We start from the raw sequence: 15,453 nt of genomic DNA, 5'->3' as shown, positions 1-15,453 counted from the left end.
AACATTACCTTTCTACTGTGTTAATAACTGACCCAATGTTTTGAAGTGTAAAAGTGTAAAGGAGCTTGTTTGTATAATGTTGTATAAGGCTGTTTTTGGAGAAAAACCCTTGCCACTCTCACAGACATGTGGTGACAGCGTTGCCCAGTGTAGTGCCTTTGACCCCATCACCCTGCAGCTTTGGTGAGCACTGTGGGAGCAGAAGCAGGCTGCCTCCCTCTCTGCAAAGCAAGGAACGTGCATGAAAGGAACACAGTGCTTGTATGTCTTAAGAATATTCCAAAAGGAAACAAGAGCTCGTATCTTCTGATGTTTTTCTTTGTATGTGTTAAAATGGGCACTTGTTGTAGATCAGTCACAAGAATCACTATTAAACACACCCTGGTTGAGTGGAATGTCTCATGAACTGAGTACTGCATTCTCTTGAGTTCATCTCTCTGCCACCAGGGGTCAGTTCTGCATCAAGACCGTCGCCAGGAACTCCTACCAGTCCCAGCAGCCTCAGCAGTGGCCTGAAAACACCTGCACCCGCCACAACACCATCTCACAACCCCCTGGCAAATATCCTCTCAAAGGTGGAGATCACCCCAGAGAGCATCCTCTCTGCTCTTTCTAAAACCCAGACACAGTCAGCCCCTGCACTCCAAGGTAAACGCCATGTGCCAGAGGGAGTGAGTTGCGAATGTCTGTCTGCAGTGTGGCCGTGAATTCTAGTTGTGAGGAATTCGAAGCCGTGGACGTACAAGCATGAGATGTGCAGTTAATTCACTGCCGTCTTTACGCTCGCCGTGTATGAAGTAAGCGTCATCACTAAAACACTCTGATAGCACCCTCCGCATTCAAGTAAGGAAACCAGGCTCAGTGAGGTCATGTGGTTGGCTAAGGTCATGAGTCTTGTCTGATGTGTGATGGACTGAAACTAAAAACCACTCTGGCCAGCACCATGGCACTACTGTGTGCTTTTTTTTTTTTTTTTTTAAATGTTATTTATTATTCATACAGTATTCTGCCCTCACGTGTGCGTGTATGTCAGAAGAGGGCACCAGATCTCATTACAGATGGCTGTGAGCCACCATGTGGTTGCTGGAAATTGAACTCAGGACCTTTGGAAGAGCAGGCAGTCCTCTTAACCTCTGAGCCATCTCTCCAGCCCTTCTCTGACAAATAAGAATGTGGAACTTTAGCTGCACATAGTGGCACACTCTAATCCCAGTACTCAGGAGGCAGAGGCAGGTTAGTCTACAGAACAAGTTCCAGGGCAGCCAGGGCAGCCACGTGTGCCTCAGTGGTTACAGGGTCAAAGGACAGCTTGTGGAAATTGGCTCTCTGTTTACAGTGTCTGGGCTGAGAATCAGACTCCTGTCATCAGGTGCCTTCCCCCTGGAGCTGTCTCACTGGCCTGACAGTGACTGTGGAGACACCGTGGCCTGCTAGAGAACGTGGGCTGTGGACTCCTCAATTCATACGCACATCTGCAAGCCCAGCACTCAGGCAGGGTTGCTGTGATTTTGAGGCTAGCCTCGGCTGTCTAGCAAATGCCTGTTTGAGAAAACAAAATAATCTTTAATCGTCCCAGCACTTAGGAGGCAGAAGCAGGTGGATGGATCTCTGAGTCTGAAGCCAGCCTGGTCTATGTAGTGAGTTCTAGGCCAGCCAGGACTATATAGTCCCCAAAACAAAACCAACAAAAGAACAAATAAACAAAGGACAGTCATGATGTGTGTGACCTTCTCCTGGGAGGCAGTGGCAGGAACATCACAGGTTACGCCCGTGTCGCCTAAAGAACAAGTGCGAGGGCAGCCTGGGCTGTATGGCAAGACCGCCTGGAAAGGACAGACTGGACTCAGTATAGAGCACGCGCCTGGCACATGTGAAGCAAAAACATCAGTAAGAGTAAAGTGTATGTCCAGTGCTTGGAAGTCAAGTTGAGCTCTTTCTAAAAACACTGATAATGGAGCTTTCATAGGCTCAGATGCTGTTGCTCCTGGGTCTGTATTTGAAGAACTCAACACATCGCAGAGGCTTTGTTGCCTCGCTTTCAGTAGTCAAGAAATGGACCCACCCAGCCTAGGAACCCAGCCATAGACAGACAGAAAATGTGCGCACGTTTGCATTTAGTTCAGCTTTCTAAAGCAAATTGAATCTATGTACACGTTACGATAGAGAACCATGAGAGGGGAAGAGAAGATCTTGGTTGGGGTGAAATGTGTATGACATAAAAGCAGACAGAATTGTTATTTGCAAAGACAGTGGCCAGCAGAAGGGGTTGTGGGGAGGAGAGGAAGGTGAGCAGTGAGGAGGAGGAGTCATGGTGTTTGCATATGGCATGGTAAGGGAGTGTGCGTGAGACTCTGTTGCAGTAGTGGGGTGTTTCTTGTGAGCACGAGGACCTCAGCTCAGTCCCCAGCACCCACAGAAGACAGCCCAGCATAGGGCACACGGCCTGGTCAGTGAGTGGGAGACCCTGCCTCAGGAAAGAAGGTGGATGGCACCTGAGCTGACCTCTGGCTTCCACATGTGACTGCTACATATGCATGTGCATACAGGGTTAATTTCAAATTTTTGAAGTCAAAGTTTTTGAAATTCAAACTTTAAATCTCTTAATAAATATGAACTTAAATTGGTATTTTATACTTACTGAAATATCAGGGGTTTTGTTTTTTGGTTTTTTGAGGGGTTTTTTGTTTTTGTTTGTTGTTTTGTTACAAGTAAGATACTTTTAGCTGGACGCAATGGCACACGCCTTTTAATCCCAGCACTCAAGAGGCAGAGGCAGGTGGATCTCTGTGAGTTCGAGGCCAGCCTGGTCTACAAAGTGAGTCCAGGACAGTCAGGGCTACACAGAGAAACCCTGTCTCAAAAAAACCAAAAAAAGAAAAAGAACTGAACATTTATTTCATTTATGACCAAAAGGTAAGTAGGATTGAATTAGTAGGCTCGTACGTCACCACCTTGTCAGTTTTTTGTCTTTTAGACTATTTTCTGCCTGGACATCATAGTACACGGTTATAATCCTCACAGGCAGGCAGAGCAGGAATTGAGTCCGGCCTGGCTATGTGGGGAGATCATGGTGTTTTATTTTCAGGAACACTCTGGTTTCATCAACTTCATCCTGCACCAAAGAATTCCTCCTCTGTAGCTCTGAGGCTCGTCAGTCAGTGTATGTAGAGGGTTGGTCTCCTCATTGTCAATTGGGTTTCTCTAGCTATATAACAGGAATTGTGCATTTATGTGTGAAAAGATCAGTACCTCTATTGGTCTGGGTTTTTAAGTCTTTATAAATGTGTTTTTCTATTTATCATTGTCTCCTTTTACAAGCAGAGTTAGTCTTGTCACAGAAAGCAATTTTTTCTTAATGCACATCTGTCATCCCTACTTTTTTTTTTTTTTTTAATTATTAAGAGAAAGGAAGACTGAATTTTTGAGGCAAGCAAGCCTACATAGCAATATTCTACCTAAAACAAAAAGCAAAAAACCACCTAGGAGAAAACCAAAAGAGGAGCTGGAGCAGCACTCAGCAGTTCAGAGTGTTCCTGACTTCCAGACGGCCCAGGCTCTGTCCCAGCATCCGTATCTGGTAGCTTAACAACCACCTGTGACTCCAGGTCCAGAAGATCTGATGCCTTCTGTCCTTCCCAGGTTCCTGAACACATACAGCATACATCTACACACACATAAATAAAAATAATTTTGAAAAAAGAAAAGATCCAGGCTGCAGGACTCCAAAAGCAGAAACAGGCAGATCTCCATGCATTCAAGGCCAGCCTGGCCTACACAGCAACCCTCAGGCCAGCCAGAGCTGTGTAGTTAAGACCCCACCTCAAAAATAAGTAAGTAAATAAACAAATATTTTAAAGGAAAAAAAAAGAGCTGAGTGTGATGATACACACTTAAAACCCCAGCGTGTAGGAAGTGGAATCAAAGAGATTAAAGAGTCCAGCCTGTGTTATATGAGGAACACACCTCGCCCCCCAAAAAAGGAAAGAAAACAGGGCTAGGGCGCTAGCAGTTCCCAGCGTGGCAGCTTATAGCCAACCATAGTTCAAAAGACCCGACGCCCTTCTCTGGTCCCCATGGGTACCAGGCGTGTGCATGGTGCGCATCATCCACATATGCAGACAAAGTACACATAAATATTTTTTCCTAAAGATGTATTTATTTATTCTATATACAGTGTTTGACCTGCACATTAGAAGAGGGCACCAGACCTCATAATAGATGGTTGTGAGCCACCATGTGATTGCTGGGAACTCAGGACCTTTGGAAGAGCAGCCAGTGCTCTTAACGTCTCAGCCACCTCTCTAGCCCCGTTGATCTCCGGGAGGCAGAGGCAGGTAGATCTCTGTAGGTTGAGGCCTGCCTGGTCCAGGACAACCAAGGCTGCATGGAGAAACCTTGTCTCAAAATAAATAAATAAATAAAGTAGGCAAAATGTCTCAGTGGGTAAACACACTTATCACCCAAGCCTGATGATCGAAGTTCAATAATGGATCCCATATAAAGGTGAAAGGAAAGAATTGATCCACAGAATTGTCTTCTGATCACCCCCACTGTGCTGCAGTACATGCGCGAACCCACACACTAATACACAGAAAAAGATAAAACTGTAAAGAAAAAAATGTTGCCAAGCCATGTGGTGTGCGGCGGCGCACACCTTTAATCCCAGCATTCAGAAGGCAGAAGCAGGTGGATCTCTGTGAGTTCGAGGACAGACAGGGCTACCGAAGGAAACCATGTCTCAAAAAACTGAAAAGAAAAAAGAAATGTTTCCTAAAAGTAATACCGGTCACTGGGTGTGGTGATTCACACTGTGGGTGGGTGGGTTGGGGTGGTGTAGAGGTCTAGGTAGGAATGTGGGAATACATAGTGAGGCCCTGCCCCAGAAAGCAACACCAGGGAGTGGCTCCTCTTCCAAAACACCGGCATAGCAGCTGATAGTGGTCTGTTCTGGCCTTCTTGGGGACCAGACATGCATGTAGTACACAGATGTACATAAACTGCATGAGCAGAAAACACCCACACATACATAATAATCTTAAAAGTTAACATTGATCTAGCAAGGGATAGACTTCGTGAGAAGAGTGCTCCCTCTTGAAGCATCTTCTGAGTTTTGCATCTGTTCTTTCCCTCTTGAGAACGACAGTGCGTGCTGACTTAAGGCATCGGGGTGGGGAGACAGGAGCGTTGATTTGCCGTTAGAGGTTCCACAGCGCAGGCACAGATGCGGGCTTAGAGTCTCCTTCCTTTCCTCTCCTTTGTTTAAGCACTGAATGATTCTGACATTAAAAATCCCTCTCTTTTCCTGTGTCCCTTTGTTACTGGGCTTGTCTCTGGATTGTTCTGAGGATATTTGAGTGCTTTGCTATCTTAGATTGGTAAATAGGCCTGATATTTTCTGTTTCATCTAGACACAGCCTGTGTAGTCTGGATTCCTTTTAACTTCCTATTTTAAAAATCTATCTGGTTCCCACCAGAGTGGATGATGGTGTCAGGTGGCCTTGTTTTCATTATCCTGCTGGTAGTTGTTCTTAACCCCTCTAATCTGTGTTTCTACAGGCCTGTCATCTTTACTTCAGAGTGTGGCTGGGAACCCAGTGCCAGCCAGTGAAGCTGCTTCCCAGAGCAGCACCGCCTCCCCCGCCAGCACCACAGGCTCTGCCGCCAAGGGGAGAAACGTGCTCCCCAGCACCCCGTCTTTGATTTCCAAAAGCTTCACCTACTCCCCTAGTTCTTCAACTGCTGAAGTCTCTTCGACTTCAGCAAACAAGGCACCAGTTGGGCAGAGCCCGGTGCTCCCAAGCACGACCTTTAAACTGCCGTCCAGTTCTTTAGGATTTGCAGGTACCCACAGTACTAGCCCTGCTGTCCCACCTACTGAAGTTGCTGTGCCACAGCCCTCAGAGGTCTCCAAGCCAAAGCTGGAATCAGAGTCCACCTCCCCGAGCCTTGAAATGAAGATCCACAACTTCTTAAAAGGTAATCCCGGTTTCAGTGGCTTAAACTTGAACATCCCAATCCTGAGCAGTCTGGGGTCCAGTGCCCCGTCAGAAAGCCATTCCTCAGACTTCCAGCGTGGCCCTACCAGCACTTCAGTGGACAGCATTGACGGAACTCCTGTTCGGGATGAGCGCAGTGGGACACCCACGCAGGATGAGATGATGGACAAGCCCACGTCCAGCAGTGTGGACACTGTGTCCCTGCTCTCCAAGATCATCAGCCCAGGCTCCTCCACACCCAGCAGTACACGGTCACCCCCCCCTGGGAGAGATGAGAGCTACCCCCAAGAGCTCCCCAATTCCGCATCCACGTATCGCCCGTTTGGCCTGGGCAGTGACTCTCCCTTCAAGCAGCCTTCGGATGGAGTTGAGAGACCGTCTTCTGTGCTGGACTCTTCACAGGAAAAGTTCTTCCCGGATACTTCTTTCCAGGAAGATGAGGATTACCGAGATTTTGAGTATTCAGGGCCTCCACCCTCTGCCATGATGAACCTGGAGAAGAAACCAGCCAAATCCATCCTCAAGTCCAGCAAGCTTTCAGACGCCACTGAGTACCAGCCAATCCTGTCCAGCTATAACCACCGGGCCCAAGAGTTTGCGGTAAAATCTGCCTTCCCTCCATCTGTCAGGGCTCTCCTGGACTCCAGTGAGAACTGTGACCGTCTCTCGTCTCCCCCTGGGCTTTTTGGTGCCTTCAACATTAGAGGGAATGAACCTGGGTCTGACCGGTCACCATCGCCGAGTAAGAATGATTCGTTTTTCACCCCTGACTCCAACCACGCTGGCTTGTCTCAGTCTTCCACTGGGCACCTCACTGTGCCGCAGAAGCAGTTCCCAGACTCTGCTCACACAGCCCCACATCGTCCCCTTTTCTCTGCGCAGAACACCCTCTCCGCTCCTACGGGCCACCCACCCACATCAGGCGTGGAGAAAGTCCTCCTCTCTACGATTTCCACCACATCGACCATTGAGTTTAAGAATATGCTTAAGAATGCCTCACGCAAGCCCTCAGATGATAAGCATTTTGGCCAGACCCCCAACAAGGGCCCTTCAAGTGATGGTGTCAGTCTGTCAAACCTCACACAGCCCAACTTGCCCACCACTGACCAGCACCCAGAAGAACATTATCGCATAGAAACCCGTGTTTCCTCTTCCTGCTTAGACTTGCCTGATAGCACAGAAGAAAAGGGGGCCCCCATAGAAACTCTGGGTTATCATAATGCAGCTAATAGGAGGATGTCAGGGGAGCCGATACAGACTGTAGAGTCCATACGAGTCCCTGGGAAGGGAAATCGAGGACACGGGCGTGAGGGTTCAAGAGCGGGTTGGTTTGAGCTGAGCACACCAGGCAGCTCTTTTGACAATGGTCCCTCAAGTGCCTCTGAGTTGGCATCCCTTGGGGGTGGGGGCAGTGGAGGCCTCTCTGGCTTTAAGACAACACCGTACAAGGAACGGGCACCCCAGTTTCAGGAGAGTGTCGCCAGCTTCCGTTCCAACAGTTTCAACTCAACATTTGAGCATCATCTCCCCCCAGCCCCTTTGGAACATGGGGCACCCTTCCAGAGAGAGCCAGTGGGGCCGTCACCTGCCCCACCTGCCCCTCCTAAGGATCATGGTGGTATCTTCTCTCGAGAGGCGCCCACTCATCTGCCCTCTGTGGATCTTTCGAACCCCTTTGCAAAGGAGGCCTCTCTGGCTCATGCCGCCCCACCACCTCCTCCTGGAGAGCACAGCGGAGTTCCTTTTCCTCCTCCACCCCCTCCACCACCCCCTGGGGAACTTAGCAGTGCGGGGAGTGGTGTCCCCTTTGCTACTCCACCCCCTCCTCCGCCCCCTGTTGACCACTCTGGGGTGGTACCTTTCCCAGCTCCCCCACTGCCAGAGCATGGAGTGACTGGGGCTGTGGCAGTTTTTCCCAAGGACCATAGTTCCCTCCTTCAAGGGACCCTGGCTGAGCATTTTGGGGTGCTCACAGGACCCAGGGACCTCAATGGCCCTGGTCTTAGTCGTGCACGAGAGAGCCTGAGCCTGCCTTCCCACCCTCTGGAGCACCTGGGCCCTGCCCTTGGAGGAGGTGGGGGAGGCAACACCAGCAGCAGTGGCCTTCCCTTGGGTCCCGCACACAGAGACGTCATCGGCCGGAGTGGTATGATCTTACGGAGTCCCCGGCCAGACTTTCGGCCTAGGGAAGCTTTTCTTGGCAGAGACCCATTCCACAGTCTGAAGAGGCCCAGGCCGCCCTTTGTTAGAGGCCCGCCGTTCTTTGCACCAAAACGCCCCTTCTTCCCTCCCAGGTACTGATGGAAACCAGGGAAAGGTTATTCTTGCAGTCTAGAGAGCGTTTGGAAGTAGCAGTTTGGTTTCTTGTTTTTGTTTTTTCTTTCTCGGTTTCTTTTGTTTCATTTCTTTTGTATTGGCCTCCCGTCTAAATTCAGAAAGCATACATGGTAACATTTTACTATTATCTCCTCTTTCTGGACTTAGGACCTTTCCCAAGTTGTTTGTATTTTTCTTTTGGAAAAAAAAAAAAGTAAACATAACCAAAGCCACTTTATTTGGCTGGGGTTTGGGGAGTGGGGAAGAAAACAATATTTTATCTCATCTATTGGAGATTACTTAATTTGAAATAAAACTTCGGTCAGTACAGGTGATAACATGTGCGATGTTGAGGTGTTATTTGGGGTTTGGCATTGCTAACAGTCAGCGGAAGGACCCCTGTCTCCTTCCCTCTGCAGCTACACAACTTCTGTGACCAGCTTGGCTCTCTCTGTGTGTCCTCTGCCCTGCTGAAGGCCAAGAGGTGTTTGCAGAGGGCAGAACGTGGGCGACTTTGAGCCTGTCAAGTGCAAATGCTTTATTCTAAAAGAAGGTTGGAAAGAAGTTCTTTATTTTTTGTTTTGTTTTGTTTTTTTGTTTTTTGTTTTTTGTTTTTTTTTTTCTTTTTTTCAGCAGCTTCCTCTGAGCTGTTACTAGGCAGTGACCTGAGGCCATATGCAGCTTCAGTCTGTGCGGTGCAAAGTCTTCTCTTGCTGGGTGTGGCAGCACATACCCACAGCCCCAGTGCCGGGAGGCAGCAGGAAAGAGAGGATGGCAAGTGTGAGGCCAGCATGGGCTGTTTAGTGGAACTTTGTCTCAAAAAGGAAGGGAAAAGTCTCTTCATTAAAAGAAAGAGCTGGATATAGTTTCAAGGTTAAAATGGGAATTGATGACAGTGTGGAAAGCTAGGGAAGGGTCACTTCATGGTGCTCTGTGACCAACTGCCCTTTGTAAACAAAAGGAAGTATGTTGATGGCTCTGGCCTGTGTGACGCCCTTGTCCTCCTTTCCCTCTTTCTCCCTCAGTTATTAATTCAAGCTAAATTGTATTATCCCTGCCTTAAATACTCAAGTTCTTGACACTCCCTTTGCTATGGTGCCTCACTAGTGGTTTCCAGCAAACATTAACTATTAGAGAAAAGAAAATATTTTATCTATAATTATCACAACCTGACCCCTTCTCTGTTCTGTATTTACCCCTGTTGTTGCTATTTCAGAGGAGATTGAATGGTGTCCTTAACGTGTCTTAGAGGCAGGTGGGTATTGCTGGCCGTGGAGTCTTTACTACAGGAAATCGGGGTCCTGGTGAATCTGTATTGGCCCTGAGCAGATGACAGCTTGATGCTCTCAGTGCCCACCCGCCCCCACCCCATCCCCAATCAGCTGCCTTGCCTGAGTTGTGGAGGAGAGAGCTTGCTTTCCTGTATTGAAGGGCTGCTCTGTATCTGCACCTTATGCTTAGGGAAAGACAACAGCTGTGCTCGCAGCGCTTCTGTCTTTGTATCTGGGAAGCAAATGCTGCTTAATAGCATTCCTGTTAGTGTGTTGTTGTGCCAAGGTACACGCTGATGATCTCCAGCCAGGTCACTAGAGAACTATAAGGGCATAGAGGGTGTGTTGAGTTTCTCAATGAGGCGGCAAAGACGGAGGAGTGTGCAACATGTGATGGTGACAACCACCGTCTCAGAACAAGCTGCTTCTCAGAAGAAAGGCTGCTCAGCACTGCCTGGGAACGGTGTTCTGTGTGCAGACGCTGCAAGACATCCTCCGCATTTACATCCCAGTCTGAGCCAGCTCTTCTTTCCTCTCTGAAGCCTCTGTGCCCTGTAGTTCTCCCCACAGAATGCAGAGCACCATGCCCTCATGTGGGGCTTGGGTATAGAGCATAGCAGAGCTGGGGAAGCCTAGTGACGCCAGGCGGAGGCGTGGGAGGGAGTGGAAGCAGAGGGAATGTGGCTGTCAGAATTGATTCTTTTTTCTCCAGAAATTAAGTCAGGAGGTGGGGGTTGTTTCTCAGTCTAGAATAAAAGAATGTGAATCCTTTCTACTGCTCTTGTTTAAGCTAAACATGCTGTTTACTTGAAAAGGCTCTCTGACCATTTGATTTTCTAAGAAAACTTGGGAGTATCAGGAAAGTAGTTTCTGGAATGTTGAGGCAGGACGGTTGTCCTCAAAGCATAATAGCCAATATGTGAAAAGAACACTTCATAGAGTTCAAGGGTGGGCTTTCCAGGGCTGGGCTTCTGTGAGGTATTTTCTGTTTTGTTTTTGCTACAAGATCTTCAGTGTGTTTGTTTCAGGGTGAAAGTGAGGGTTGTATGAATCTCTCAGATATTTTAAGGAAATCTGTCTACAACAGAAAATGAAGACAACTGTATATATGTGACATAGTGAAACGAGACATTTCTGGTGTTCATAAAGACAAACAAGGGATTTTACTCTTTCCGTGTCTGTGACTTAAACTTCTTACCATGCTCTGACTTTTGTATTTCACCCTGAGTTTAAAAAAAATAAACAAGATATTTTTTAAAGAATTAACAACATAGTTTGTCTTAGTAAGGACATGAGTCACGCAAAGCAGAGTGACTAGTTATCACTAAGGTCCTTGGTGCTCACGGTCAGCAGAGCTCGATGTGACTCCTGGGAGGGCGTTGTGAGCAGTAGGACTTCAGTCCTTTCTGATACTGAATCAGTGTTGGTGATAGGTGTGGTTCGGCAAGCCTGTCTAGACAGTGTGAGTAGGCTCAGCCTTCTTACTGCAGAGTATCCACTCAGTCCTAATGTTACCTGTTGACGCAGTTAAGCCTCAGCTGTTAGGTTTTGAAGCGGCTTGTACATTACTGCTCCCTCCCCCACCTCCATATTTTAATTGGTGGGGTTACCTGTTAAGATATACATATTTAAAAAGAGTCGTATGTTGGATTGATATTCTCACGTGTTCAGTGTGGAAACCAAGTACATGCTTTAGAGGCAACAACAATGAAACCCTTTGGAATGTGTATTAATATCATTTAATAAAATAACTAGTTCTAAAGGTTTGACATTTTTCTTTGAGACTGGGGCTTTGACCAAGGGCCCTGGCCTCTCTGGTGAGTGCAAGCAGAGGCCGCTTCTCTTCTCCAGGAGCCAAAACTGCAGCTTTGTAGCACAGTCCTGTGGTTAGGGGTGATAAGCTTTCTGCATGGACGATACAGCCTGACTGTCCAGGGCCAACGGGGAGGCAGGCTACAGGGTGCAGAAGGAAAGCCGGGGTAGCCCTGAAGGTGCTGCTAGACTGGCTCTTCACCCAAGGGTGTGCGGGGAAGGACAAAGGGTGTGTGCACCCACACATACCTGAGGCGCAGGTGCCAGCCCCTCGGCCGTGTTCCTTACAGCCACGTGTTCTTACCTCTCCTAGCTTTGTCGGGTATTGGGGGGTTGTCTACAATATTTTGTTTTCCAGCTTAATAAAACACTGTTTTCTTTGTTGTGTGGTTAACTTTTCCCCTCTCGCACTGACCCTTTCCAGCTGTCCTCTTGTGTAACCATGTCACTGAAGTCTAGCTGAGCCTCTTAGATCTTCATGGCTCATGGGGTTTTAGTTGGATTGTCTGTATTGGAATGGGTGGGATGAGATGAGCGTGTTCAGGGAGTGACCACTGATGATGTGGGATGTACTGTATAGATTATTGTGTGTTTTCCAACTGTTGTACAATTGTACAAGAAAAAAAAGGTGGGTTTGGTGATTGTGCTTGCATCGCTGAGCTCCTGCCGTCGAAGGACAGCCCTAGCGTCTGGAGGGACATTTTTAAATCAAGCGTATAATTGGAGGGAGTGTGTGGAAATGGGTCTTCTGGTCAACTATCCCTGTCTGTCCTTGGTCACATATTGGCGATTGATCTGTCATGCAGAAACTCTTCTCTCTCACTTCATCCGTTTTCATAACCCAATGCGGCTTAATAAATGGAATGCTGGCTTAAAAGGATCAGAGGGCATAGTCAGTACATGAGGCCCAGGCCTGGGTCACTGGCAGGGTAGAAGGCCCTGAGTAGCAGGCCCTGATTCCATGAAGCTCCGTGTGTCACAAGACTTCAGCGATGGCAGCAGTCTCGGGGACACACCCAGCTGCTGGGGTGTACCCCTGTACTGACTGTGGAATCTGGCTGTCTTCCTAGTCATCACTGCAGAGCTCAAATGGCTACCTGAGCGCCCTATCCCTGAAGGAGCAACAGTCTTCAGACTTCCTCATTGGCATGTTACTGTAAACTACATGGAGACCTCCACCCCAGCTTGTTTTATTCAGGCCAGTCTTACAGTGCAGGAATGAGTTAACTCCTCTGTGTGGACTTAGTAACGCCATCAGAATGGGTTTGGGGGTATTAGGGTGTCTCTCATACTTGCTTATGAGTAACTATGGACAAGTCTGATCAGTTGCTGTTCACAATTGCTGAGGAATAACTCACTGAGGCTCTGAAGACAAGGCTTCTAGAAGGTCACTGTCTAAAATAAACATCCTGTTCTGAGTAGAAGGGGAGAATTTGACTTAAGTGTGATAGAAAACTAGACATCAGTATTAATTGTGAAAAGAGGCAAATTTTTCCTCAGCCACAAAGTTGGGGGTGGGCGTGGGGCAGGACAGGCTAGTTTGTAATAGAGCCCTTAGCACAGAAAAAGCCCTGGGTTTGATTCCTCAGCACTAGGAAACAGGGCTGGGACTTTTTTAGACATTTAATTAATTATAGTTACCTTGGGGGAGGGGGCAAAGGGACTGGTTCGGGATTTTGTTTTTGTGCCTGGGATTAAATTGAGGACCTTATACACACAGCCCTTCCAGTCTTTGTTTTCCTAATCCCTTTGTTCTCACTTAGGAGAATTCTCTTTATGTGGGTGGAGGCACTAAGGAGACAACCCAGAAACAACAGCCACATCTGTTCACTGACTCAAAAGGATGCTGGCTAAGCCAGTATACCCTGAACTTGTTTAGGTTCATGGCAAACTAAATGTTACTGAAATTTTTCTCTCCTATCTCATTGTATCCTTAATTTGTAAGATGAGGCTCAAGTCACCTCTCTGTGGGGAAGAAAGGACTTAGTGTTTACTGTGTCTGAGGATGGGAAGAGCGTCAACAGCATCCACTCGTTTCCCCTTTCATGTGCTAAGGTCCTGGCTAAGGGCAGCGAAGGGTAGAAAAGTATAAAGTTGGCTGCATGCTAGGCCTCCCATGGATGTTACTAACCAACCTTTCTGTAAGCCGGACTTCCCAGCTGGAGCTGGGAAAGTGGCAGAGTACTCATTTTTTAAGCTCTGAGCCCCAGTGTCCACTGGGGAAAGTGGCAAAGACATTTCATGTTCTGGGTGCCAGTAGGTAGAATTTGTTTCTAAGAGCTAAAATGGATTTGGAGGCTATGTACTGATCCCAATAAATGAAAAGTACTCATTGGAGTTAGTTGAAGTAGTCGAAAGCCTATTAAAGCCAATACCTTCACCACAACTTGGGTCAACTGAGGATGTCTGGTCTCAGGGTAGAAGAAACGTGAGAACTCCCTAAAATTTGGCTTAAGGATCTAGAGTGCCTTTCCTTGCAGATTTCCCGTGTACTGTGCAGCTCTCGTTTATTCACTCTCTAACCAGTCTGTAGAAGCAAGTTGGGAGGACATCACATTTCTTGACTTTTTCTTGAAAGTACTTCAGTCTAAAAGTCCTCTTTGGCCACAGATCTCTGAGTCATGTGCCTCTGGAAGCAAGTGTATGTAGGCAAGTAGGCTCCGTGAGCAATCTGGCCTCAGAGGCACTGTGGCAGTGTGAGCAGCCTAGGCTGTGGCTTGGACAGACTAGGATTTGGCCTTGAGAGCATTTTCCATGGTGTAAAGGGAGCTGAAGAACACTACTGACCGAGTTGTTCCAGGAATGAAATGGAATTGTGAACCAGCACTGCCCCTCAGGATGCTTGCAGGCGGGAGTGGGCTGGGCAGGAACGTTACAGAGATGTTTCCCAGTTAGACCAAAAGTCCAATATCCCCTGGGGCCAAGGCATGTACTAGGAGAGTCAATAATATGTATTGGCCTTGGCTGCCTGGCTTGCCACAGTGGGTGAGGGAATACCACTACATTCCTTCCTCCACTGCAACGCAAGTCACATACGTGAGGATGTGGTAGCTGATCAGTCCGCATCAGCCCAGCGCAATGAAGGGCGAGTGTCGCAAGGAGCTGGCATTCCAGGGTGGCATTCCTTTGTGGTCTCAGCAAAACAACGCAGTGTGGAGTAACGTTTTAATGGAATCCAAAATCCCTATCTTTTGAAGTTTCCAGTCAGTACGTGACCAGTACATATTTATATTTATTGAGTTATGTTGTTGCTTGTGGAATGATACTACATATCCTCTGCTATAGTGACAGAAGAAAACCTCGGTCTGCCGTTGCCATTATTCCTCAGTGCTACTTAGGACAACTGCACCCTGACCACAAGAATGTGTGCGCGTGCAGACACACACACGCACGCACGCATGCACGCACGCACGCACCCCTTCCTCCCCACAGCCTTGATTCTTTCTTTGTATTTCAGGATGGAACCCCAGAGTGGCCAGCTGCCCTCCCCAGACAGAACGCTGGGCCTCTCTGGAAGCCTAGGTTTCTGACAGCTCTTCCACAAGACCCCTTGATCCTATCACCACTGCAATCTGGGAATGGACTAAGTGTCCCCACCCCAGGGAGGGACTCGTTGGGCCTCAACAGATGCTAAAAGGTCATTTCCCTTTGTTTTTCCACACACCTGCCCTCTTCTGTTTTTGCTGTGGAAAGCTAGCCCTGTATCCTGGATTTAATAGGGATAAAGGAAAGAGGAAAGGAGGCTGGAGGCTGGGGTGGTGATGAGAGGCAGAGACCTATGCGAGGAGCAGAGAACTGCCCCAAGTTGGATGCCTCTGAGAGGACCAGGGAGTCTGTTGGGAGTAAACTGTAGAAAGAACATGCTAAGCTGGAAGAGGGCGAGGTTTGGCTTCATCAGCACTCACTTTTTGACCTTAAACTATCTTCTGTAATTGATTGATTGATGGTTTTTCTAAATAGGGTTTCTCTGTGTGTAGCTTTGGCTGACCTGGAACTCGCTCACAGAGATCCACCTGCCTCTGCCTCCTGAGTGCTGGGATTACAGGTGTGTGCCACCA

The 15,453-nt window shown here is 47.9% G+C and overlaps 1 protein-coding gene across 1 annotated transcript in view; it reads left to right on the top strand.

The window, feature by feature from the left end:
* Rprd2 (regulation of nuclear pre-mRNA domain containing 2) overlaps nt 1-8,872 on the top strand; it is a 43,641-nt gene extending 34,769 nt beyond the window's left edge. Inside the window, exons 10-11 of the mRNA XM_051157714.1 lie at nt 448-648; nt 5,557-8,872. Of these exons, the coding sequence (XP_051013671.1) occupies nt 448-648; nt 5,557-8,297 (2,942 nt within the window). The 3' untranslated portion in view covers nt 8,298-8,872. The remainder of the gene's footprint in view (nt 1-447; nt 649-5,556) is intronic.
* Nucleotides 8,873-15,453: the final 6,581 nt, after the last annotated feature.

The sequence above is a fragment of the Acomys russatus genome, chromosome 15, assembly GCF_903995435.1.
Source record: "Acomys russatus chromosome 15, mAcoRus1.1, whole genome shotgun sequence".
In the NCBI taxonomy this organism is placed as follows: domain Eukaryota; kingdom Metazoa; phylum Chordata; class Mammalia; order Rodentia; family Muridae; genus Acomys; species Acomys russatus.
Note: the sequence above shows the minus strand (reverse complement) of the source record. Positions and strands in the feature narration are given on the sequence as shown.